The sequence below is a fragment of the Pipistrellus hanaki genome, assembly GCF_964339955.1.
Source record: "Pipistrellus hanaki genome assembly, chromosome: 13".
In the NCBI taxonomy this organism is placed as follows: domain Eukaryota; kingdom Metazoa; phylum Chordata; class Mammalia; order Chiroptera; family Vespertilionidae; genus Pipistrellus; species Pipistrellus hanaki.
This window is the reverse complement of record NC_140515.1, coordinates 58,904,090-58,928,477: the sequence shown is the minus strand read 5'-3', so window position 1 is coordinate 58,928,477 and position 24,388 is coordinate 58,904,090. Positions and strand designations below refer to the sequence as shown.

At 72.7% G+C, this 24,388-nt stretch overlaps 3 protein-coding genes across 4 annotated transcripts; 1 reads left to right on the top strand and 2 right to left on the bottom strand.

Annotated features, from left to right (window-relative positions):
• The first annotated feature begins 22 nt into the window (after nt 1–22).
• RNF123 (ring finger protein 123) lies at nt 23–20,907 on the top strand. Of its 2 annotated transcripts, XM_084902381.1 has the most exons (39): nt 23–134; nt 1,259–1,370; nt 1,559–1,634; nt 4,697–4,776; nt 4,884–4,978; nt 5,250–5,304; nt 5,380–5,465; nt 5,594–5,680; nt 5,822–5,889; nt 6,113–6,238; nt 6,383–6,497; nt 6,694–6,798; nt 7,144–7,269; nt 7,357–7,449; nt 7,540–7,613; nt 8,166–8,283; nt 8,556–8,655; nt 8,910–8,971; nt 9,099–9,170; nt 9,366–9,486; nt 9,870–9,971; nt 10,322–10,428; nt 10,515–10,713; nt 10,933–11,078; nt 11,233–11,316; nt 11,840–11,947; nt 13,207–13,384; nt 14,188–14,262; nt 14,477–14,564; nt 14,673–14,760; nt 14,850–14,934; nt 15,929–16,068; nt 16,322–16,510; nt 16,684–16,759; nt 16,879–16,963; nt 20,169–20,311; nt 20,427–20,521; nt 20,606–20,691; nt 20,770–20,907. In XM_084902381.1, exons 2-39 carry the CDS (start codon nt 1,292–1,294, stop codon nt 20,885–20,887), a joined length of 3,930 nt encoding a protein of 1,309 aa, XP_084758507.1. In that variant the 5' UTR covers nt 23–134; nt 1,259–1,291; the 3' UTR covers nt 20,888–20,907. The 2 variants fall into 2 exon arrangements, with proteins under 2 accessions (XP_084758507.1, XP_084758506.1); XM_084902380.1 differs by lacking the exon at nt 23–134 and having other exon boundaries at nt 827–1,370.
• Nucleotides 17,416–19,716, bottom strand: AMIGO3 (adhesion molecule with Ig like domain 3; the record flags this gene model as incomplete). The annotated part of the gene is made up of 1 exon (XM_084902429.1): nt 17,416–19,716. One exon carries the CDS (start codon nt 19,714–19,716, stop codon nt 18,202–18,204), a length of 1,515 nt encoding a protein of 504 aa, XP_084758555.1. The 3' UTR covers nt 17,416–18,201.
• A 144-nt stretch (nt 20,908–21,051) lies between the features above and the next one.
• GMPPB (GDP-mannose pyrophosphorylase B) lies at nt 21,052–23,348 on the bottom strand. Its single transcript, XM_084902428.1, has 9 exons — nt 23,013–23,348; nt 22,822–22,902; nt 22,688–22,736; nt 22,413–22,555; nt 22,093–22,251; nt 21,942–22,020; nt 21,747–21,874; nt 21,482–21,664; nt 21,052–21,390 (listed from the first exon to the last, which is right to left on the bottom strand). Exons 1-9 carry the CDS (start codon nt 23,139–23,141, stop codon nt 21,259–21,261), a joined length of 1,083 nt encoding a protein of 360 aa, XP_084758554.1. The 5' UTR covers nt 23,142–23,348; the 3' UTR covers nt 21,052–21,258.
• Between the last annotated feature and the right edge of the window lie 1,040 nt (nt 23,349–24,388).

Sequence of the window (24,388 nt, the reverse complement as noted above, 5' to 3'; positions counted from 1 at the left end):
GGGAAGCGGCCCGGCGCGGAGCGCCCCCTGGCGGCGGGCGGCGCGGCGGCGCGCGTGCGCGGCGCGGGGTTTGGCCCGCGGCGGGCGCCGTAGCGAGGCCGCGGCGGATGTTGTGAGCCGGGCGGGCGGCGCTGGTGAGTGGGGGGCGGCCGCCGGCGGGAGTCCCGGCTCCGGGGCCCGGGCGGGGCTCGGCGCGGGGCCGGCGGGGCGGGCTGCGGGCGGGCGGCCGGGGGACCCCGATCTGGGGCCGCGCGCAGGATCGGGGGGCTGTGCCTGCCCTCCGCGCCCTTGGCTCCCGGAGGGTCGGTTCCGATCGGAACTCGGATCCCCGGCGGGACCGGCGGGACCGGGCGGCCGGCGCGGCGGGAGCCGGCAGAGCCAGGCCCGCTCCCCGGCCGCACCGGCCCGGCGGCGGCGGCGGTTCGCGGGCCGGTCCCAGCGCCGCACCTGCGCGGTGGGCGGCCGCGGGCAGGGCGCCCGGGGGGCGACGGGGCGGCGGGGCGGCGGGCGGAGGCCTGTCGGCCGCGATAAGAGCTGCGGGAGCGGCTGCCGCTGCCTCCGGGGGGCGGGCGGGGGCGGCTCTGGCCCAGGCTGCGGGGCTGCCCGGTGTCCTGTGTCCCCGCGGCCGCCGGGCCCCTGAGAGCGGCTAACCTGGCTGAGAAGTTGGCTTCAGCTTTTCCAACTTTGATTTCGTGCGAAGAGCCACGTGTGGCCGGCGGCTCCTGCGGGCGGGAGGCTGGGACAGGGAGGCTGGGCCGCGGGGGGGGGAGGACCTGCCCGGGATGGGCTGGGGGGTGTGAGCGGGACCCGCCCTAGGGAAGGGGTCTGGGCCCAGGAGGGCCTGGCCGGGGCTTGTGGCTGCAGAAGGCACCGGCCCTGCTGTGGCCGCCCGGGGGGTGTCCTGTCTCCCAGTGTGACCGGGCCCAGTGTGGCTGGTGGCAGAGAGGGGTACATGGGCTGTGCCCAGCCGCCCCACTGTGGACCCTGGGTTCATCTCCCGGGTTGGTTTACAAACACCCATCTGGCCCCTGCTCTGTGGGGCCCCCTACTGGCCCCGGACATGGTGGCGACCTGTGGGTGGGCCTGTCACACGGGGTCCTCCACGGCCCCCTCCCTCTGCCTCCCTCTGCCCAGCGTGGGTGCGGGAGGGGGCGGGCACCTGGCCTCTCAGCTCCCAGGCCTTCCTGCCCAGAGCATGGAGGAGGGGATGGGGGCACTGGCCGGCTTCGTGGTGATAGACAACCTCTGCCTGGCTCAGCCCTAGGACACTGGCCGCCCACGGACATGAAGGATGGCGTCCAAGGGGGCCGACCTGTCTTTCTCCCGCAAGAGCTACGGGCTGACCTCGGACCAGAAACCCAGGGCCACAGGTGAGGCCGGGGCTGGGGGCTCCCTGAGGGAGGGAGGGGGGAGAGGCAGAGGCGGCCGAGGCCCAGGTCCCTGCGGCAGCTCCTCGGCTGCCCCGGGGCAGGCACCACCCGGACGGCTCCCGCCCCTGTGGCCGCAGACCTGTGGCCGCAGAGCGGAGCCGCTCTGACCCTGCCCCTCCCCCGGCCAGGCCTCGTGCAGGAGAAGCTGCTGGAGGACTACCTGTACCGCGTCTTCTCCCCGGACCTCGCCGACGCCACCGGCAGGTACGGCCTCGTCCGCAGGGCCCGCCGCAGGCTGGGGGCCGCGCGGGGGTTCCCTCAGGGCCGCTCCTGGCCGGGCCCCGCCCTGTCCTCCCCTCTGCAGTGCAGGTCCCTCCGGTCGCGCTCAGTGCAGCACCTGCTTTGCGGTCAGCAGGGTCCCTCTCCCCCTGCCCGGCCCTCGGCCCCCCGCCGGCGTCTGTTCAGTACGCACCTCACCGGCCTCGGGCAAGCTCAGTGCGTCTAAGTGGAACCCGGCAGCCGGGACCGGTTTGGCTCAATGGATAGAGCGGCGGCTTGGGGACTGAAAGGTCCCGGGTTCGATTCTGGTCAAGGGCATGTACCTTGGTTGCGGGCATATCCCCAGTGGGGGGTGTGCAGGAGGCAGCTGATCGATGACTCTCTCTCATCGATGTTTCTAACTCTCTATCTCTCTCCCTTCCTCTCTGTACAAAATCAATAAAATATATTTTAAAAAAAATAAATAAAAGTAAGTGGAACCCGGCAGACCCAGTGCATCTCGGCAGGCGGCTGGCGCCCAGGCCGGGACTCCGCCCGCTCACCCTCTGTGCGGTGTGGGTCAGGTTGGATTCTGTCTCCATCGTCCTTTATTAAAAAGTTTTATAGGGATGATTGGCTCACAGCAGTCACTGTGTTTAAGGGAGTTTGAATTGCAGGAACCTGTGAGGCCATCATACCACTGAGACACGTACACACTCTCAGCTCCGAAAGGGCCTGGAAGTTTGACTCGGTGTTTGCCGTCAGCAGACCCGGGTGTTTCCCACGCCTGGTTTGGCTGTGCCTTGGGGGACCGAGCTGGGGGCCGTGCTGGGCGTGAGGCGGGCATTGGAACCGCGGCCACGCTTACGATGGCTGCTGAGCGCCCCCGTCCTGCGAGCGACCCTGGCTCAGCCTCTGCCAGCCCGGCCGCTCTGTCTCCGCAGCCTCTGCTCTGGGCAGGCTCCGAGGGCGGCGCTGTCGCCTGTCCCTTTAAGCGGCTGAGGTGGCCAAGGGGATTCTGCTTCTGGGGGGCTGCTGCCCACCCCGCCCCCGCCCCAGCCCAGGCCTGCTCCAGGGCCGTCTGATCCTACCTCACGTGACAGCAGAGATGATCCCTCTGCCACCCCCATGGCTGCCAGGAGGGCGGGCAGGTGGCTGGGCCATTGGTCAGCGGCTGTGTGGACGGGAGGCCTGGGCAGGGGCCTGGGCCTGGGCTGGGATTTGGGCAGGGGCCTGGGCAGGCAAGTCCAGAAAGGCAGGCAGTGCGGGGGTTGGCCAGATGGGCGGTGCCAGGGCACAGAGAGGCCGTCTCGGGTCACCTGCCCACAGCTGCTCTGCAGACCAGGCATAAGACCAGGGCAGCCTGCCGGGCCAGCGTGGCTCAGGGGGTGAGCATTGACCTAGGAACCAAGAGGTCACAGTTTGATTCCCTGTCAGTCAGGCACATGCCCGGTTGAGGGCTCAGTCCCCAGGGTGGGGGCATGCAGGAGGCAGCCAATCAGTGACTCTCTCTCATTTTTAATGTTTCTCTCTCTCCTTACTGTCTCTCTAAAATCAACCCTCTGCAATAAGAGCCTAGTGGTCTGCTGATTAGCTGTAAAACCAATCAAGTGTAATATGCTAATGGTATGCTAAGGCTGTTCAACCACTCGCTGTAACGCGCACTGACCACCAGGGGGCAGATGCTCCGATCGGTAGATTAGCCTGCTGCTGGAGTCCAGCTGATCGGGATTGAGCGAGATGTCAGACATGCCCCGGAGCCCTCCGGCCCTCCCTCCCTGATGGTGCGCTGGTGGGGTCCCTCGCCTGGTCTCTGGTCTGCTCTCTCTTGCAATCCAGGACCCCTGAGGGGTGTCAGAGAGCTGGTTTCAGCCCCATCCTTCAGGCCAGGCGGAGGGACCCCACTGGTGCACGAATTTGTACAAATGTATTACAAGAAAAAGACCGGAGCAGCCCGCCCAGGTGTGGGCGGGAAGAACCGGGAGCCTCCTGGGCCCCCTGACTGACGGCAGCCGTTGTTTTTTATTGATTTCAGAAAGGAGAGGGAGGGAGGGACAGAAACACAGCAATGAGGGCGGCATGGACCAGCTGCCTCCTGCACGCCCCCTACTGGGGATCGAGCTCACAACTCCTTGGCTCCTGATCGGGATTGAACCGTTACCTCCTGGTTCATAGGTCGAGGCTCAACCCCAGAGTCCCAGGCCAGGGATCAGGAGCAGCCACACGGGAGGAGCCGAGGTGCCTGAGGCTGGGCCGCCTGCCTGGCCAGAGGATGGGTGCCATGGCCCCTCCCAGACCCCAGTCCTTGGGCGGCCGCGTGGGGCAGGAGCGGGGGTCAGAGCGGGAGAGCAGGAGCCGGCAGTCGGGGCCCTGACCCAGTCGGGTGTGGGCCCAGCCTGAGACCCGCTGCCTCCCCCCCTTCCCCTCTATTCTTAGCAGCTGAGCTCAGGGCAGAGCTGGCTCAGCACCCTCCCTCCTCTGAGCCTTGTGCTGGGCGGGGCGGGGCCGGGCCACGCCGAGAGGGTTTGGCAGGGCGGGGCAGAGGCGGGCCAGGCCCTCCTGGCCCTGTGGTTGTACAGGACAGCCAGCCCGCAGCTCAGAGGGCTGGGCCCGCACTCTGCCAGGCGGGTCTCCTTCCACACGGTGCCCTGGCTGGGTGGAGGCCGGGGTCCAGGGCTCACTCGCTGGCCTTGGCGCTGACGACGTGGGGGTCAGGTGGCGACCCCTCCCTCCCTGGCACGGTCAGCTCAGCCTTCAGGACGGGCAGGGCCGGCACCGGAGCAGGTTACTCCCGGGCCTCCGGCGTCCTGCCGCAGGGCGGGTGCCCCCGCAGCCCGGAGCTGGGCCTAGAGGCCTGTTCGCGCCCTGGGTGGCACCATCCGCCATCGCTTCTAGTTCGGCAGCTAACCCCGCACCCTGACCCCGCACCCGGTCCGGGACCAGACACAGCTGCTTCTGCAGTCCAGGCCGCCACCCTCGGAGCTCGGGGGACGGCGAAGGAGGGGGCTAGTGGCCTTGGGCTGGTTTCGGGGACTCGGGGGCCCCTCGCAGCCTCTTGCTCTCCCCAGGAAACCCCTGAACTTCCAGAACCTGCCAGAGCATCTGGACCAGCTGTTACAGGTGGACAGCGAGGATGAGGAGAGCGAGGGTACATGGCGGTGGCTGCGGTGGGCTGGGGGCCAGGCCGGGACCCGGTGGGCCCTGGGGGGGCCCTGCCAAGCTCAGATCCGGTCCCCGACCCCACCCTCCTTCCAGGGCAGGCGGAAGGGCGGCTCGGCCCCTCCACGGTGGTCCTGGACCACACGAGCGGCTTCGAGGGGCTGCTGCTGGTGGATGACGACCTCCTGGGGGTGAGTGAGGCCAGCCCCGCCTGCCCCGGAGTCCAGCCCCAGCCTCCCGACTCCCCGAATCCCTCTGGAAGTCCTCCCGCCCCGGTCTCGTCCCACGTGGCCACGAGCCCTCCCGCCTGCTCCTGGGGGACGCCAGCCCGGGCCGTGGGGAGTGGGGGGCAGGGGGGAGAATGGGCCCATGGGCCTCGGCCGCCCCCGCGGCCCCGGAGGCGGGCGGCAGGGCCGGTGTTCTCCGGGAGCAGTGCCTGAGCGCTCCCCCTGCTCCCCCCAGGTGATCGGCCACAGCAACTTCGGCACCATCCGCTCCACCACCTGTGTGTACAGAGGTGCGGCGGGCGGCGGGGCTGGGGCTGGGCCGGGCCGGGCGGGTTCCGCCTGCGGCCTGACTCGGTGTTTTGCAGGGAAGTGGGTGTACGAGGTGCTCATCTCCTCCCAGGGGCTCATGCAGATCGGCTGGTGCACCATCACCTGCCGCTTCAATCAGGAGGTGTGTGCGGGCGCCCCAGACCCCCCCACTACCCCGGCTCCCCCCCACTGCCCCTGCCTCTCCCCACTGCCCCCCACTCCCCACTGCCCCCCCCCCCCCCCCCCCCGCTTCACTGACCTCCCTCCCAGGAGGGCGTTGGGGACACGCACAACTCCTACGCCTACGACGGCAACCGCGTGCGCAAGTGGAACGTGACCACCACGAACTACGGCAAGGTGAGCGCCCCCCGGGCAGCCTGAGGGCTGAGGGCCCCCCCCCCGGGCGGCCCAAGGGGCTGAGGACGCCCCCCCCCCCCCCCCCCCGGCGGCCTGAGGGGCTGAGGCTGGGCTCAGGCTGCATCTGAGCCTCTCCCGCAGGCATGGGCCGCTGGGGACATCGTGAGCTGCCTGATCGACCTGGACGCCGGCACCCTGTCCTTCAGCCTGTGAGCCTCCTGCCCCCTCCCCCCACCCCCCGCACCCCCCCCCCCCCCTCGCCGGGCCTGGGCCTCTCCCCCAGCCGCCCGCCCCGGCCCTGGAGGGTGGCCTGAGGGGCAGCCCATCAGCCTGGCATGCCCCCCGGCCGCCCGCCCCGGCCCTGGAAGGTGGCTGAGGGGCAGCCCATCGGCCTGGCCGGCCCACCGGCCTCCCTCCCTCCCTCCCTCCCAGGAACGGCGAGTCGCTGGGCACCGCCTTCGAGAACCTGTCCCGGGGCCCGGGCATCGCCTACTTCCCAGCCATCAGCCTCTCCTTCAAGGAGTCCGTGGCCTTCAACTTCGGCAGCCGCCCCCTGCGATATCCTTCCGCGGAGGCGCTGGGCGGGCGAGGGCCTGCCGCCTGGGAGTGACGGGCGCAGCTCGGCGGGGCGGGGCGGGCGGGGCGGGGGCAGCAGTCCCGTAGCGACCTTGTTAGGGGCCCGGGCCGCCTTAACTGTGACACCTACCCCGTGGCGGGCTACCGGCCGCTGCAGGACCCGCCGCGCGCCGACCTGGTGCGGGCCCAGCGGCTGCTGGGCTGCTTCCGGGCCGTGCTCAGCGTGGAGCTGGACCCCGTGGTGAGCCGGGGGCCGGGGGCCGGGGGCCAGGGGGCTGGGGGGCTGGGGGCCGGGGGCCGGCTGCCAGGGCCGGGGCCGGGGGGCGGGGGCCGGGGGGCCGGGGGGCTGGGGGCCGGCGGCCGGGGGCCAGGGCCGGGGCCGGGGGGCCGGGGGCCGGGGCCTCCTGCCGCCCGCCCCCTCACAGCCCCTCCCCCAGGAGGGCCGGCTGCTGGAGAAGGAGAGCCCCCGGTGGCAGCTGCAGGGCCAGCCCACGGCGCTGCTCACGCTGGCCCACATCTTCCACCGCTTCGCCCCGCTGCTGGTGAGGGCCGGGGTCTGCCCCTCCCCAGGGAGGGCCCCGGGGAGCCCTCACACCCCAGGGATGTCACCCAGTGAGGAAGAGGCCGCAGGGCGGGTCCTAGGGAGGGTGAGGGTGTGGGTGCGGGCAGTGACCACGGCGGCGGGAGTGGCCTGGCGGAGCCCGAGGGGGGAAGGGGAGGGAGGGGCCCTGTGTCTCAGCGGAGGGCAAGCTGTGTCTCCAGGCTATCTGAGGGCTGAGGGCCCGGGTCCCGCTGTGCGTGGGCCTGGCCGCTGCCCGCCCGGTGCCCCGTGTGGGTGCAAGGCCGCCCTCATGGGGCCGCCCTCACGGTGCCCCCGCCCCGAGCAGCGCAAGGTGTACCTGGTGGAGTCGGTGCTCACGAGCTTCCTGCTGGGCCTGGTGGAGGCGGGCAGCCCTGAGCAGGCGCAGGCCGTGGTGGGCCAGGTCCTGGACCTCCTGTGGCTCTTCATGGAGGTGAGGCTGCGGGCTCGGCCTCGGCCGCCGGTGGCTCCTGGGAGGGCCAGCCTGGCCGCCGCCGCCTGAGCAGCCGCTCTCCCCCAGGACTACGAGGTGCACGACTGCCTCAGGCAGCTGATGATGGCCCTGCTGCGGCTCTACCGCTTCTCGCCCATCGTCCCCGACCTCAGCCTGCAGGTGCGCGCCCGCCGCCCGCCGCCCGGGGCTGGGCCCTGGCCTCGCCGCCCTCTGAGCACCCTCCCCTCCCCGCCCCGCCCCGCCCCGCAGATCCTCCACCTGCGCCTCACCGTGGCCATCCTGAGGCACGACCGGTCCCGCAAGTTCCTGCTGAGCAGCGTCCTGTATCCTCGCCTTACTGCCGGGCCCAGGAGGCTCAGGGGCCGGAGCGCACAGGGGCCGGCCCAGCAGGGTCTCCAGACAGATTCTGGGGCGACTAGGAGCTGTGGGGGACCCGGGTCGGGGTTCCCGAGATCTAGAAGTGCAGAATGGCGAGGGTTCTCAAGTAGAACAGCGGGGAGCGAGGCTCTGGGCCCTGGCAGGAGTGTGCTGATCTATTCTCTGGGGCCTTCCGCCTCCTGGAGAGGCCACCAGGCCCTGTCCAGCCTGTCCCCGGCCGCCTATCCCCGGCCTCCTGTCCCTGTGGCTGCCTGTTCTGTGGCCGCCAGTCCCTGTGGCCGCCTGTCCTGCACACGTACACGCATGGGCACCAGCAAGGTGGGCTGACGGCCACACCCTCTGGGGCTCATGGAGACTGTGGTGGGCACGCGGAGGGGGGGCGCGGAGGGGGGGCGCGCGGAGAGGGTGGGCACGCGGAGTGGGCACGGAGCTGAGCTTCCGGGAGGACGGAGAGGACGGGCGGGGCCTTACCCAGCAGAGATGCCTTGACGGTCCAGCTTCGACGCGCTCCGCTCCGCCGTCTTCTTCCACATCAAGAGCCCGCTGCGCGTGGAGGAGGCCGGCCTGCAGCAGCTGATCCCCACCACCTGGTGGCCCCAGCGCCCCAGCAAGGAGGTCTGAGGGGCGGCCGGGCTGGGGGGGGGGGGCGCTGGGCGGCCGGGCTGGGGGGGTGTGCCCGGGCGGCGGTCTGAGGGGCGGCCGGGCTGGGGGGGGGGGCGCTGGGCGGCCGGGCTGGGGGGGTGTGCCCGGGCGGCGGTCTGAGGGGCGGCCGGGCTGGGGGGGGGCGCTGGGCGGCCGGGCTGGGGGGGTGTGCCCGGGCGGCGGTCTGAGGGGCGGCTGGGCTGGGGGAGGGGGAGGAGCCAGCTGTCTTCCTCCTGCCCCGCCAGGGCAAGGACAGCCAGGAGGTGCAGGAGGAGACGGCCGAGGAGCGGCTGCGGAGGCGCGCCTACGAGCGGGGCTGCCAGAGGCTCAAGAAGCGCATCGAGGGTCAGGCCCTCCGGGCGGGCGGCCGGGGGCGCACACGGGAGCAGGCGGGCGGGCGGCGGGGGGCGCACACGGGAGCAGGCGGGCGGGCGGCCGGGGGCGCACATGGGGCGGCGGGGGGCGCACATGGGCTGGCGGGTGGCAGGGGGTGCACACGGGGGCGCGGGCACTGGGCTCGGGGTGCCCCACCCCGGCCTGCTCCCCTCCTGCCCCCGGCCGAGAGCAGGGCTGCGGGCTCAGTGTGCCCCCCCCCCCAGTGGTGGAAGAACTGCAGGTGCAGATCCTGAAGCTGCTGCTGAACAACAAGGATGAGAATGGGGTGAGAGCCGCGCCGGGGAGGGTCCCGGGCGGGTGGCGGGCGGGCGGCCCGGGCAGGTCCAGCCCACAGCGGGCCGGGTCCAGCTGGGCAGGGTCCTCAGCTCGTCGCTCTCACCTTCCGCCCGCAGGGCGAGGCCTCCCGCTACGTCTTCCTGACCAAGTTCCGCAAGTTCCTGCAGGAGAACGCCAGCGGCCGGGGGGTGCGTGTCGCAGGCGGCAGCCGGGGCCCTGGCTGGTGGCAGGCTCTGCGCTTGGCTTCTGCCCCCTCTCCGCCGCCTCCCTCCCTCCAAGCCTGGTCCCCTGCCCCTGCCCTCCGCCCTCTGCCCAGGAGCACCCGGGCACTCGGGAGGCGTGGGCTGGGCTGGAGTAGCCATGGCTGTGCCCTGTGCCCGCAGAACGCGGCCCTGCTGTGCCCCCCGGAGTACATGGTTTGCTTCCTGCACCGGCTGGTCACCGCCCTGCGCTGCTGCTGGGACGAGTACAAGGCCGCCGCCCCCCACGCCTCCCCCAGCGAGGGTGAGCGGGCGGGGCTCGGCCAGCAGGGCAGAGCCAGCCCTGGGGGGCAGGCGGGGCCAGCAGGAGCCCTGGGGGGGGACTGTGAGCCGTCCACGCTGACGGTGCCCACAGGCGCCCAGCGGCCAGCCCTCCCTGCAGTCCGGGCGCCTCGGGCTGAGGTGCCGGCCCGAGTCTGGGAGGGGCACCACCCTTTAGGCGCCCTGCATTGGGGGACCCCCACGGGGGGGGGCGGCTCTCATTTTCCCCTTCACCCCAGGCGGTGCTGTTGCTGGCACTGACCTGAGATGGGGCGGTGGGAGGTGGCCAGGGCCCGCTATGTGCCGGGGGAGGGGGGGGGGGTGGCGCCGGGGGGCCGCGCTGGGTCTGACGCCGGCCTCGCGCAGAGGCCTACGTCCCGCCCCAGGTCTTCTACAATGGCAAGGTGGACTACTTCGACCAGCAGCGCCTCGGGGGGCTGCTCTCCCACCTGCGCAAGACCCTCAAAGGTGCGCCCCGGAGCGGTCCGGGCGGGCACAGGGCGCCGCTCTGCCGTGCGTGCCCACCAGAGGGCGCCCGAGCACCGCCTGGGGGAGAGGCTGCTCTGCCGCTGCCTCTGGCCTTGGGCCCTGCAGGGCGGCGGGTGTGGGTGCTGGCAGAGGGGGCACCCTGGGGCCCTGGCGAGGCACAGGGGCAGGGGGGGTGACGGGGTGCCCTGCTACCCAGTCTCCACAAGCGGAGTCCCCGGTGCACGGGGCACGTGCAGGTGGGCCGCGGGCGCGGAGGCCAGTGGGCCCTGCCAGACCCTGCCCGGCCGGGACCCTCGCCCTCCACGGGCCTGAGCCTGCCCTCCCCCCAGATGACCTGGCGTCCAAGGCCAACATCCTGATCGACGCCCTGGAGCTGCAGGCGGCCACCATGGACGACCTGGACGAGGACCAGGAGCCGGCCCCGGCCGCGGCCCCGGTGCGCGGGGAGGGCGGGCGCTCCCCTCTCCGAGGCGGGCCGCACATGCCCTCCGGGAGCTGACGGCTCGGCCGCCTCTCCCACAGCGCCCCTTGCAGGCCCTGGCCATTGGGGGCGCCCTGCCCCTGCCCCGGCCCGGCTGGCTCAGCTCCCCAACCCTGGGCCGAGCCAACCGCTTCCTCAGCACCGCGGCCGTGACCCTGATGACCCCCCGGCGGCCTCTGAGCACCGCCGAGAAGGTGAAGGTCCGCACGCTGAGTGCCGAGCAGAGGACCCGCGAGGACAGTAGGTGTCGGGCGTCGAGGGCCCCCCCGTGCAGTCCCTACGAGACACCCCCCTGCTCCCCCCCCGCCCCCACCGCCTCCAGCCCCGCAGCCTCAAGGGCGAGGGAAGTACACGCCAGGCAGATCGATGGCACAGAAATAGGTCCGGAGCCGCCCGCCCGGCCTCCCTCCCCCGGCCTCCCTCCTCTCGGGCGGCCGGCCTAACTGCCCCCCCCTCCAGTCGAGGGCAGCCACTGGAACGAGGGCCTGCTGCTGGGGCGGCCCCCCGAGGAGCCGGAGCAGCCCCTCACCGAGAACTCGCTGCTGGAGGTGCTGGACGGCACCGTGATGATGTACAACCTCAGCGTGCACCAGCAGCTGGGCAAGGTCCGCCGGGGCAGGGCTGTGCACGCCGGTGCGCGTGTGTGCGGCCTGGTGTGTGTGTGTGCGTGTGTGCACGTGTATATGTGTGTGCGCGCGTTGAGTGTACACGCCCGCCGTGCGTCGGGCCGGCCGGCGGTCACCGTGGCTGTCCCTCCAGATGGTGGGGGTGTCCGACGACGTCAACGAGTACGCGGCGGCGCTGAGGAGCACGGAGGACAAGCTGCGCCGGTGCCCCCAGCGGGTGAGCGTGTGCGGGCGGGAGGGGTGTGTGCAGGCGGCCTGCCCGCCGGGGTCCGAGGTCGGCCGAGGAAACCTGCCCGGCTGCCGGGGTGACCTCAGCAGTTTTCTCGCCCCGCCCCCGCCCGGACCGGAGCCCGTCAGCGGGGGCTGGCACCAGGCCGGCACACTCCGAGCCCATCGCCCGCCGTGCTGTGCCAAGGCGCCCGCCCGCGCTAAGTGCTCGGCACACCCTCCGTCCTCATCAATTATGGATCTGCCTGAGCGCTCCTGGCACTTGCAGCATCAGCAGGAAGCGCCGGGCCGTCCCCCCCGGGGCCCTCCGCGGCTCACCGCCGGGCAGGGCCGGCCCAGCTGCCTGCGGCCATCGCGCCCGGGCTGCCCAGCCATGCCCAGCCCCCAGCGCACCCGCCCGCGGCCTGCTGGCTCACCGCGGGCAGGCAGAGGGGGTCACCCCTTTGCACCCAGGCCACCATGGGGCCCGAGGCCGTGGGCGCGGCCCGTCCTGACCGCCTTCTCCTCGGCAGAGGAAGGACATCCTGGAGGAGCTGACCAAGAGCCAGAAAGTTTTCTCGGAAAAGCTGGACCACCTGAGCCGCCGCCTGGCCTGGGTCCACGCCACTGTCTACTCCCAGGTGAGCGGGGGCCGGCTGGCAGCCCCGCCCTCCAGCCCCTGGGCACAGGCTGGCAGCCTCAGTGCCCCTGCCGCCTGGGCCTCGGCACACACACTACCCCCCCCCCCCACCCTGCTTCCCGGAACCTCAGCCCCCAGGCCCCCGGCTCAGACACTGCAGGGAGCAGTCTGTCCCCGCTGCCTGCTCCCTGCGCCTCCCTCCGGCCCGCGGGCTCCGGCCCCTCCCAGCCGCACCCCGGCCGGCAGCTCCTCGCAGACACCGGCTCGCTCTCTGCTCGCTCACGCTCCGCCATCAGTGACCAGCCCGGCCGGGGTCCAGTGCGCCCGACGCCAGGGGCCCTCCGGAGCGGGCAGAGAGGCCACGCCCCCGGAGCGGGCAGAGAGGCCAGGCCCCCGGAGCGGCTTTGAGGGTGGACAGAGGCGAGCTCCCTCTGCTCCCCGGGCTGAGCCGCAGCCCGGCACGTGCCCCGAGGCAGCAGTCCTGGCTCCGGGTTCGAGGCTGGCGCTCCTCGCGGAGCATCAGCCAGCTGTGCCGTCACCTTCACAGCCGCAGTCAAACCCCGCTCAGCGCCTCGGTCACCTCCGGGTTCAGCTCGGTGGTCAGTGCTTTCGTCGGTGTGAATAGACCTCCAGAGCATGTTTACTGCCCAACCTGACACTCACCCACTGAGCCCCTCCCTGCCGCCCCCGCCGCCCCCGCCGCCCCCGCCCGCAGCCAGCATCGGCCCGCATCCAGAGCCACGGCGCTGGTCTGCCGCCCGCACATCACCGGGGCCGGGCCAGCTGCAGGCCGAGGGGCCCGGGTGCGTTGTCCGTGCCACCTTGTTCGTCCCTGACAGCCTGGCGCTGTGGGCTCCAGGGGTGGGTTGTGCTCAGAAGCGGAATCGGCCGCTCTGGGGTGAGCTGCTCGAGGTGCTGCCGCACCGCCGGCTCCTGTCGCAGAGTCTGAACGTGCGTCCGCACCGGCCTGTCTGCCCGGACGCCATGGGTGGCGCGGCTCTGGCCGCTGGGGCAGGCGGTGGGCTCCGGTGTGAGGCCGGCGGGCTCTGTCCAGGTGGCTTTGGCGGCTGGTGTCCTTGAGGTTCCGCGCGGCTCTTGGGCTCGATCTCTCTGGAACCCGCCGGGCTCTCGGTGGAGAAAGCAGGCCTCCTGGCGTCTGCTCATGGCGCCCTCCGCAGAGCGCCTCTGCCTGCCGGCCTCCTGGGCGCGTTCTCGGTGCCAGCCGCGCCCGGGAGCCCACCAGCAGCCGTGCCCCCGCAGGAGAAGATGCTGGACATCTACTGGCTGCTGCGCGTCTGCCTGCGCACCATCGAGCACAGCGACCGCACCGGCTCACTCTTCGCCTTCCTGCCCGAGTTCTACCTGAGCGTGGCCATCAACAGCTACAGTGCCCTCAAGAACTACTTCGGGCCCGTGCATAGCCTGGAGCAGCTCCCAGGTGAGCCCAGCGCGAGGGCGGGTGGGCAGGGCCTGGGGAGCCCGGGTGAGGGCCCAGCGCAAGGGTGGGCGGGGTCTGGGGCAGCTCCCGGTGAGGGCCCAGCGGGAGGGCGGGCGGGGCCTGGGGAGCCTGGGTGAGGGCCCAGCGGGAGGGCGGGCGGGGCCTGGGGAGCCTGGGTGAGGGCCCAGCGGGAGGGCGGGCGGGGCCTGGGGCAGCTCCCGGTGAGGGCCCAGCGGGAGGGCGGGCGGGTGGGGCCTGGGGAGCCTGGTCTGAGCTTGGTAAGCCAGCGGCTCCTGCTCCGCCCGGCCGGCTCGGACCGCACTTGCCAGCACCGCGCGCTGGAGCCCGGCCTGTGCCCCCGAGCCCAGCAGCCCCTCGCTGGCGCGGGGAGGGGGCACCAGACGGATCCTGCTCTCACTTCCTCCTGGTGCCTCCCCAGCGCCTGGCACTGCCCCGGGGTGTGGTGCTGTCGCCGTAGATCACAGTGAGGGGGGCCACGCGGGAACCGCAGCTTCGCGCAGACCCTGGTTCCCGGCTGGGGGGTGGCTACGGCTGGGTCGGGCTGCGGGCTGCCCTCCCTCGGACCCGGTGAAGCCCTCCTCAGGCAGCGCTGTAGGTGCCGGGGCTCTGACTGCTGAGCATCGAGGGGTGGGCTCGGCTAGCACCCCGCCGGGACCCACCCCACAGCGAGTCCGGCCTCAGCCGTTTACCGTCGCTGAGGCTGAGCCTGGAGGTCCCGAGGCCCAGACCCACCCGGGAGCCAGCTCCGCAGCCCTCAGCCTGCTGCCCCCCCCCCCCCGCAGGCTATGAGGAGACCCTGACCCGCCTGGCTGCCATCCTGGCCAAGCACTTCGCCGACACACGCATCGTGGGCACTGGTGAGGGCCCCGCAGAGGCTGGAGGGGGGGGGGGCGATGCGGGTGGGATGGAGGTGGGGATGGGATGGCGGTGGGATTGGGGGTGGGGTGGGGATGGGGGTGGGATGGAGATGGGGGTGGGGGGGTGGGGATGGGGGGTGTATCTGGCTGGCTGTTTGCTGCATGGGCGTGGCCGGGTGGGCCCGAGGACCCCGCTGAGCCCCTCCCCCCACAGACATCCGGGACTCGCTGATGCAGGCGCTGGCCAGCTACGTCTGCTACCCTCACTCGCTGCGGGCTGTGGAGCGCATCCCCGAGGAGCAGTGAGTGCGGGGGGAGGGCCGTCTCCGCCCGCACAGCCCCCGGGCCTCACCTGTGCCCCCCCCCATACAGCCCCCGGGCCTCACCTGTGCCCCCCTTACCCCCCCCAGGCGCGTTGCCATGGTGAGGAGCCTCCTGGCTCCCTACGAGCAGCGGCCCTGGGCGCAGACCAACTGGATCCTGGTGCGGCTCTGGAAGGTGAGGGGCCGGGGGCGGGGCGGGAGGGGGCGGGCCCGGCCGCGGCGAAGGGCCCGCACTGACCGCGCCCGCCCGCCCGCCCGCCGCAGGGCTGTGGGTTCGGGTACCGCTACACACGGCTGCCGCACCTGCTGAAGGTCAAACCCGAGGACGCCAACCTGCCCAGCCTGCAGAGTGAGTGCCCCCGGCTCCCGGCTCCCGGCTCCCGGCTCCCGGGGCGTTCCCCCGGTCCTCGCTCCCGCCCCGGGTCAGTCCTGGGACCGCCTTCCAGGTGCTCCCTGGCCTGGGCCCGCTCTGCCCCGGCCGGAATGCCCGCGTCAGGGCACGGCAGGCGGGCGGCCCGGGGGCTGGGGCTGGGGCGGGGCGTTGGTCGGCGCAGGCGCTGTGCTGCCCGGGCCCTGGTCTGGCACAGCCGGCGTCGGCCCGGCCTGTCCGCCTGCCGCGCGTGCGCACCCCCCGGCCCGCCCGGTGGCTCTCCCCGGCCCGCCCGGCGGCTCTGCCTTGGGGAGCTCTGGCCGTGGCCTCGGCCGCTCGGAGGGTGGAATGGAGCTGCCGTGGAGGGCAGGGGCCTCGGGCCTGCGGCTGCGGCTGCTATTGATCTGCTGGGAGGGACCCGCGGAGGCTGCGGGCTCCAGTTCCTGCCGCCCGTCGCCAGGCCTGCCGCCCACCCCCTCAGCCCCGGGCCAGGCCGGCCAAGGGCGCGGAGGGCGGCCGGGCACCGGAGGCTCTGGAGGGAGCTGGCCTCGGCCCAGCAGGCGGCTCCGGTTTCCGCCGGCCTCGCTCTCCTTGCACCCATGGCCAAGGACGTGCCGGGCCCGCGGCTCCGCAGAGGGTCTGTCCTCGCCCTCGGCCCGAGCATCCCGAGCCGTCTTCCGGCCCCCAGCCTGACTGCCCCCCTCCCCGCCCCCCCGCCCGCAGAGCCCTGCCCCTCCCTCCTGACTGCCCCCTCCCCCCCCCGCCCGCAGAGCCCTGCCCCTCCCTCCTGACTGCCCCCCTCCCCCCCCCCCGCCCGCAGAGCCCTGCCCCTCCCTCCTGACTGCCCCCCTCCCCCCCCCCCCCCCGCAGAGCCCTGCCCCTCCCTCCTGACTGCCCCCCTCCCCCCCCCGCCCGCAGAGCCCTGCCCCTCCCTCCTGACTGCCCCCCTCCCCCCCCCCCCCCCCGCCCGCAGAGCCCTGCCCCTCCCTCCTGCTGCAGCAGCACATGGCGGACCTGCTGTGCCAGGACCCCGAGGTGGCGCCCAGCTTCCTCAACAGCGTCCTCAACCAGCTCAACTGGGCCTTCTCGGAGTTCATCGGCATGATCCAGGAGGTGGGCCCGGGGCGTGTGGGCGGGGGCCGGCGCTGACCCCCGACCCGCTGACCCCCGGCCCGCTGACCCCCACCCGCTGACCCCCGCCCGCTGACCCCCGACCCGCTGACCCCCGCCCGCTGACCCCCGCCCGCTGACCCCTGACCCGCTGACCCCCGGCCCGCTGACCCCCGGCCCGCTGACCCCCGCCCGCTGGCCCCCGCCCGCTGACCCCCGGCCCGCTGGCCCCCGCCCGCTGACCCCTGGCGCTCAGATCCAGCAGGCCGTGGAGCGCCTGGAGCGGAACTTCGTGGACACGCGGCAGCTCAAGGTGTGCGCCACCTGCTTCGACCTGTCGGTCAGCCTGCTGCGCGTCCTGGAGATGACCGTGACCCTGGTGCCCGAGGTCTTCCTGGACTCGGCCCAGCCCACCTCCGAGATGCTGCTGCAGCGGCTCGCCCAGGTGGGTCTGCCAGGCGGGGGGCGGGGGCCCGGGGGCCGGGGGGTGGCCAGGGGGCCGGGGGGGGGGGCGGGGAGCCGAGAGCCGGGGGGGCCAGGGGGGCTGGGGGCCGGGGGGGGGCCTGGAGGCCGGGGGGGGGCCGGGGAGCCCGGCCGCCAACACTGCCGCCCCCGCAGCTGCTGAACCAGGTGCTGAACCGCGTGACGGCCGAGAGGAACCTCTTCGACCGCGTGGTCACCCTGTGGCTGCCCGGTGAGGACCGGGGCCGCCCCTCGGCCGGACAGCCGGCGGGCACCCAGCCTCGGCCCGGCGGGTGGGAGGTTGGCACTGCTGGGCGCCCAGCACGGGCGGCTCACCCCTCCCCTCCCCAGGCCTGGAGAGCGTGGACCACTACCCCATCCTGGTGGCCGTGACGGGCATCCTGGTGCGGCTGCTGGTGCACGGCCCCGCCGCGGGGTGAGTGCGGGGTGGGGGCCCGAGGGGCTGTGCGGGGTGAGTGCGGGGTGGGGGCCCGAGGGGCTGTGCAGGGTGAGTGGGGGGTGGGGGCCCTGTGGGGCTGTGCAGGGTGTGGGGGTGGGGGCCCTGTGGGGCTGTGCAGGGTGAGTGTGGGGGTGGGGGGCTCCCGTGGGGCTGTGCAGGGTGAGTGTGGGGGTGGGGTCCCCCGTGGGGCTGTGCAGGGTGAGTGCGGGGGTGGGGGGCTCCCGTGGGGCTGTGCAGGGTGAGTGCGGGGGTGGGGGCCCCGTGGGGCTGTGCAGGGTGAGTGTGGGGGTGGGGGGCTGTGCAGGGTGAGTGGGGGGTGGGGGCCCTGTGGGGCTGTGCAGGGTGAGTGGGGGGTGGGGGCCCTGTGGGGCTGTGCAGGGTGAGTGTGGGGGTGGGGGGCTCCCGTGGGGCTGTGCAGGGTGAGTGTGGGGGTGGGGGTCCCCCGTGGGGCTGTGCAGGGTGAGTGGGGGGTGGGGCCCTGGGACTGCACAGGGCTCCTGGCAGTTCTGCCTCCTCGTCTCAGAGATGGGCCTCGGGCAGGTCTGGGGTACCACGGCTGAGGGCTGCAATGCATGAATCGGTGGCAGTAGCAGCTGAGTAGAAGCAGGGACCCCACGTCAGAGCCTCAGGCAGGGCTGGGCGCCTGTGATGTCGGGACGGCGCTGCCGAGACAGACTGAGCACACGTGTCTGGGGGCTCCGCGGGGTCCGGCTTTATTAGGAAACTTGTGACGGTCCATCCAGGCCCGGAGCGGCCCCAGCTCTGCTCACTCCCCAGGTTCCCAGCTGCCCTGCCCCGCGGGAGGCGAGGCCGGCCCTCGGCCATTAGATGAAGCGGAGCGGAGCCTCCAGGGCCTGCAGTGCGCCCCGCCCTCTGCTCGGCCTCCGTGCCCTCCCTGTGCTGAGCCGGGAGAGGCTGCCCCACGGCCTGCGAGGCCCTGGGCACAGGAGAGGCCACTTGAGAAGGAGGTCGGATGTGCGCGGGGCCTGTTACGGGGGAGGGTGCTTCCTCTTCGCCTGGAGATGGGCCAGGTCACCCCGCCCACTCGCTCCCTCCCTCACTGCCCGCTCCAGGCCAGGCTCTCCCGTGGCCTCGGTCTCCAGGAAAGGCCCACCGGCTCCCTGCCGAGGGCCCCAGTGAGGGCCCCCCAGCTCCTGGGAGCTCTGGGCAGCAGGGAGCGGGCAGGCAGCAGGCGGGGCCGGGCGGCTGGGGCATCACAGCCCCTCGGAGCCCGTGGAGCTGGACTCGGAGCCGACCTTGAACCGCAGGCCCACGGGGGTGTAGAGATCGAAGTCCTCGGCCACCGCCAGCTGCACGCGGCCGTCCAGGCCCCTCCGGCCCGGCTCCAGGAACACCACGTGCTTGTGCACGCTGGCCTTGCGGCTGGGGGCGTCGGGCGGCGTGGCGCTGAGCACAGAGGACTGCGCGCTCAGCTGCTGCAGCGGGCTGGGCGTGCGGGGCCCGCGGCGGCGGCAGCAGCAGGTGCGCCGGGAGCAGCGGCGGCAGCCGGGGCAGGGCGGGGCGAACAGGTAGAGCAGCACCAGCACCAGGCCCACCACGCAGCCCAGCAGCGTGGTGTAGCCCGTGTTGAAGGCCTCGGGCGCCGGCTGCGGGTAGTGCACGCTCACGTTGAACTCGTGCGTCTGGTTGTGCTGCAGGCCGGGCCCGGTGGCCAGGCACACGAAGACGCCCTCGTGCCACGTCTGCACGCTGGCGATGACCAGGGTGCCGTTGGGCAGCACCTCGATGCTGCGGTCGTAGGCCCCGGGCGGCAGCAGCAGCTCCCCCTGCGGGGAGACCCAGGCCACGCGCCGGGCGGGGGCGCTGGCGTGGCAGTGCAGCGTCAGGCCCGCGCCCACCTGCACCTCCCGCTGCTGCTCCGGCCGCTCCAGGCCGCCCGGGGGCTCGGAGCAGTTCTCGAAGACGCGGCTGTGCGCGAAGAGGCGCACGCGGGAGCTGGGCACCCGGAAGGCCAGGCACGTGTACTCGCGGGCGAAGTCGCTCACGGCGCTGAGCCCGCGCTGGCGCCAGCGCTGCAGCAGGCGGAGGAGGCGGCAGTCGCAGGGCAGCGGGTTGTCGTGCAGGTAGAGGCCGTCCTTGAGGAAGGCGGGCAGCGCGGCCAGGGCGGGCACGGGGGCGCGGGCCAGGCGGTTGGAGGAGAGGTCCAGCGTGCGGAGGCGGCTGGCGCTGAGGCCGTGCAGGCTGTCGAAGGAGAAGGCGGCCAGCTCGTTGCAGCCCAGGTAGAGGCGGCGGAGCGCGCCCAGGCCCCGGAAGGCCAGCGGGTCCAGGTGCGCCAGGCGGTTGTCGAACAGCAGCAGCGTCTCCAGCGCGCCCAGCCCGCCCAGGTCGTGGCGGCCGAGCGCCCGCAGCGCGTTGGAAGACAGGTCGAGCCGCCGCAGGCCGCTGGCGTTAGCGAAGGCGCCGCGCCCCAGGGCTGCCAGCTGGTTGTGCCCCAGGCTCAGGGCGCGCAGCCGGGCGAGGGGCGCGAGCCAGCCGGGCCGCAGGCGCTGCAGCGCGTTGTGGCTCAGGTCGATGTCGGCGGCCGCCGCGGGGAGCTCCGCCGGCGCGTCCTGCAGCCCGAGGCCCGCGCAGCTCAGCAGGTCAGCGGCGCAGACGCATCTGCCTGGACAGCGCAGGGGCGCCGCGGGCCAGGCGCCCTCGGGGTCCGGGCTGCCCGCGCCGGCGCGCAGCGCGCACAGCAGGGCGCCCAGCACCGCCTGCCGGGCCATGGCGGGGCGCGGCCCCGGGACTCCCCGCTCTGCTCCGCCGGCGGCCCGGGAGGCAGGAGGGAACTGCGCCCGCACAGCGGCCCGCTCCTCTCCGCGCCTTCTTGGGTTTCCCGGCTTCTGAGTGCCCCGGGCACTCGGCCTAAGTACTCCCGGGAGGGACCGCCCGGGGGCGGGGCCGCAGCCTTCCATTGGCTGCTGCCGAGGGGGCGGGGGCGGGGCTGCAGGCTCCCATTGGCTGCCGCCGAGGGGGCGGGGCAGGCTCTCCGCGGGGCCGGGCCGGGCCGGGCCACCTCTGAAAGGCCCACGAATACTGCCTGCTGGTGGCGCCCTGAGCCCTTACAGGGGACGGGACCTTTGATGGGGGTAGAAGCTGGCATGTATGGGGCGGGCTGGATGCCACCCACCCGCTCCAGTAGCTCCTCCAGCCCAGCCCCCTGCACCCTCCCACCCAGGAGGGAGAAAGCCACGTCGGTGCTCCTGGCGGACCCCTGCTTCCAGCTCCGCTCCATCCGCTACCTTCTGGGGCACGCGGAGCCCCCCGCCCCTGGCACGGCCCTGCCCGCCCCTGACCGGAAGCGCTTCTCCCTCCAGAGCTGTGAGTGGCAGTGCAGCGGACTGGGGGTTGGGTGGGAACCTCACTGGCCCAGGCTGGGGTGTCAGGAGGCCTGGGTTCCGGGACCACAGTGGGCCTGACACTTGTCACCCCCCAGACACGGACTACATCAGCAGCGAGGAGCTGGCCCAGGTGGAGCAGATGCTGGCGCACCTGACGGCTGCGTCTGCCCAGGCCGCTGCGGCCTCACTGGTGAGTGGGCCCCCGGGCCAGCCGGCGCCTGAGGCAGGGCTGTGCTGAGGCCTGTGTGTTCACTGTGCCCTGTGCTCCCCGCAGCCCACCAGCGAGGAGGACCTCTGCCCCATCTGCTACGCGCACCCCATCTCGGCCGTGTTCCAGCCCTGTGGCCACAAGTCCTGCAAGTAAGTGCGGGCCCCCCCCACCCCCGGCAGGAGGCAGACGGGGGCCAAGGAACACCGGCCCTCTCCCTCCCGTTGCAGAGCCTGCATCAACCAGCACTTGATGAACAACAAGGACTGCTTCTTCTGCAAAGCCACCATCACGGCGGTGGAGGACTGGAAGGCTGGCGGCGGGGGCGCCACCTCCTCGGCGGCCTAGTCTGCGTCCACACCCAGCTGGGCCCTATGTATGAGCTCCTCTTGCCAGCCACCCCCCCCCACCCCCACCCCCTCCCCACCCCCACCCCCTCCCCACCCCCACCCCCCCACCCCCACCCCCGAGTGTCCCCGTGGTGGGAGCCCAGCCCGCACTGCAGTCAGGGCCACGTGAGCATTAAATTATTATTCAACAGCCCGCCCGGCCTTCTTGAGGGGGTGGGCTGGGGGTACCCACAAGGACCCCGCCCGGTTTGTGTCCACAGAAGCAGGTGTCCAACTGCTTCCACCTTGTCCAGCTCCCAGACAGGTGGTGAGTCCGGGGCCCGTGACGCCCAGGCCAGTGCCCCTGGCCGATGTGGGCTCGGCCAGCCCTCACATGATGATGCGCGGCTCCGGCACCGAGTCGCCGATGGACTTGTGGGGCAGCACGCTGGCCCCGTTGAGGTAGAGCTCGTCGTTGACGATGACGTCCTCTCCCAGCACCGTCACGTTCTCCATTCGGACCTGGGGAGGCAGCTGTCAGGGAGGCCCCGCCCCCGGCCCCGCCCCCGCCCGGCGGCCCCGCCCCCGCCCGGCGGCCCCGCCCGCCGCTCACCCACTGGCCCACGCGGCAGCGCCAGCCCACGATGCAGGACTCGAGCCAGGAGTGGGAGCGGATGTGGGCGTCGCGCAGCACCGTGCAGCGCCGGATGCACACGCCGTCCTCCACCACCACGCCGGGGCCCAGGCTCACGTTGGGGCCGATGCTGCAGTTCTGGCCGATGCGGGCGCTCGGGTCCTAGGACGGGGCGGGGGGAAAGCACGCGTGGGGCTTTGTCCCCGAGGCCGAGGGGTGAGCGGTGGGCGGGGCCGGGGCTCACCACCAGCACGTTGCCCACGATGCCGGGGCCCGAGCACAGCTGCTCAGGCTGCTTCTGCCGCAGCGACTGCAGGAAGAGGCACATGCCGGTGAGGAAATCCTTGGGCTGCCCGATGTCCATCCAGAAGCCTGCAGGGCGGGAGTGCGTCAGGCTCAGCCCCGCCACCGGCCCCCCGCCCCGGGCCGCCTGCCTCACCCTGCAGCTCCATGGCGTACAGCTGCCCCTCCTCGGCCATGACCGGGAAGACCTCCTTCTCGATGGACGTGGGCCGCAGCTGTGGGGGGAGCGCGTGAGCAGGGGCGGGGCGGGGCGCGGCCGCCCCCCGGCCTCCGAGCGCCCCGCGCACCTGGATGCGCCGCAGCACGGCGGGGCTCAGGATGTACATGCCCGCGTTGATCTTGTTGGACACAAACACCTGCGGCTTCTCCACGAAGCGGTGGATGCGGCCGGTGTCGGCCTCGCACACCACCACGCCGTACTTGGAGGGCTCCTCCACTCTGGTCACCTGCGTGCAGGGGGGTCAGGCCTGGGCACGGGCTGTCCTGACCCTCGGGCTGTGCCCCAGTGCTGAGAGGCTGCCCCGCTCCGCGCTCACCAGGACTGGGCAGGTCAAGGCGGGGCCGGGAGGCTGGGCCCGGGAGGCGGGAGGTCAGGCCTGGTCCTTACCAAAATGGAGCCCTCCTGGCCGTGGTGCCGGTGGAACTGCACCATGGCTTGGAAAGGGAAATCGCAGATCACGTCGCTGTTGAGGACGAAGAAAGGGTCCGCAGTCTCGGACAGCAGCTCACGGGCCAGCGCCAGGGGCCCAGCTAGGGGACGGGAGCAGATCTCCGTTTTCCGGGGTCGGAGCCCTGCACCCAGGCTCAGCAGGCGCCATCCACGCTGGGCCTTACCCCTGTCCCAGCCCTGAGCCTCTCCACAAGGGCGCCCCCGTCACTGACCGGTGCCCAGAGGCTCCTCTTCGTGGGACATGGAGATTCTGATGCCCAGCTAGAAGGGAGAAGCCGGGTCAGGGTCCTCCCCGAGGGAGGCGGAGTGGGGACGGACGGAAGGGCAAGAGTGGATCGAGCCTCACCCGCTGCTCCTGCGCCTTCATCTCCTTTTCCAGCACCTGGGACATGTAGCTCACGGCCAGAATCACATGGTCCACGCCGGCCTGTGGGCAGAACCGCACGGGCGCCCGCGCTGAGCCGGCGGCGCGGGCGCCCCCAGCCCGCTCGCTCGCGGCCGTCCCGCGCCCTGCCGTCCTCCCCGACCGGGCCTCACCGCGGCCAGCGCCTCCACCTGGTGCAGCAGGATGGGCTTGTTGCAGAAGTCCACCAGGGGCTTCGGGGTGCTGAGCGTCAGCGGCCGCAGGCGCGTCCCGTAGCCGCCCACCAGGATCAGTGCCTTCATGGCGCCGGCGGAAGGGCGGCCGGAGACCGAGGCCGCGCTCCGGGGCACCGCGGCGCCTGGCCGACCCCTGTCACTCACTCCAGCCGCCGGGCCGACCCACTGGCGCTCTGGTCCGCCCGGGACCCCCGACGCCGTATCCCCGCCCCGCAAACCCGGATGCGACGCGGACTGGACGGCCGCGGCCCCAGACTCGGCCGGCCCCGGGCGGCGGTGACGTGAGCGCGGGCGGGCCAATCAGCTGCCGCGTACGTGGCACGGACGCCGGCGTCGAGGCGCCGGGGCGCAGCTCTGGAGGACGTAGCCAATGAGAGTCCGAGCGCGCCCGGTTGCTATGGGGATCGCGATTGGGCCCGCGGGTCAGCTGGCCATTGGCGGATCCAAAGGCGGAACTGGCGCCAAGAGCGAAGCCGCCTGCGGCGTCCGCCATGCGGTCGTGGAGGAGCGCACGGGCCGGGGAGGAGGAACGGCCCGGGGCAGGCGGGCCGCCTGGCTTCCGGAGCCGCGGGGTGACACAGAGACGCAGACACGCTGAGTTTTAGCGGCTTTATTGGACAGACACAACCTGACAAGCGGGCGGGAAGGAGCAGCTTGGCCAGGGTCCAGGTACCCTCCCCGCACGCAGCGCCTCCAACACACGCCGCTGCACCGACGTGGCCACGAGTATCCCGGCCTGGCTTCGGGCGGCGTGGACAGGAAAGTGGAGCGAGAGCGATTCCTCGGCAATGCTTTTACAGTTCCAGGAGAAGCAAAGGATCCTCCCAGGGTCCTCCCAGTTTTTTCCTCATTAAACCACTTTTAAATCAGCACAAAGAAAACCAAGTTGAAAAGCACTGAAGTTCAAAGCAATCTGCATCTAGGGGCGTGCACGTGGCCAGGTGTGAGCAAGTGGGCAGCGGCTGTGAACTAGCCTAGGCCTTTGGCCCCTTAGGAGTCCCCACGCCCCTGCACAGGCCCGATGGAGGGGGTGGGTCCCTGGCTAATTGCTATACTGGTCCCTTCCTCTTTAAGCACCACCGACCCCACCCCCCGGGGCTAGTGTCACTGGGCCTAAGGAAGCGCTATGGACAAGGGTCACTCGAGTGCTCCAACCGTGATCCCACGGTTCACTTTGGTCCCAAGTTGGGGCTGGGAAGGCAGGGCCCGGAGGGCAGAGGGCGCTGGCAGAGCAGTGGGAAGGGGGTGAGCGCGCACACATGCCCACCACCTGCCGCGTAACAGGGTTGGGTCTCCAAGTGTCAAAAGTGCTG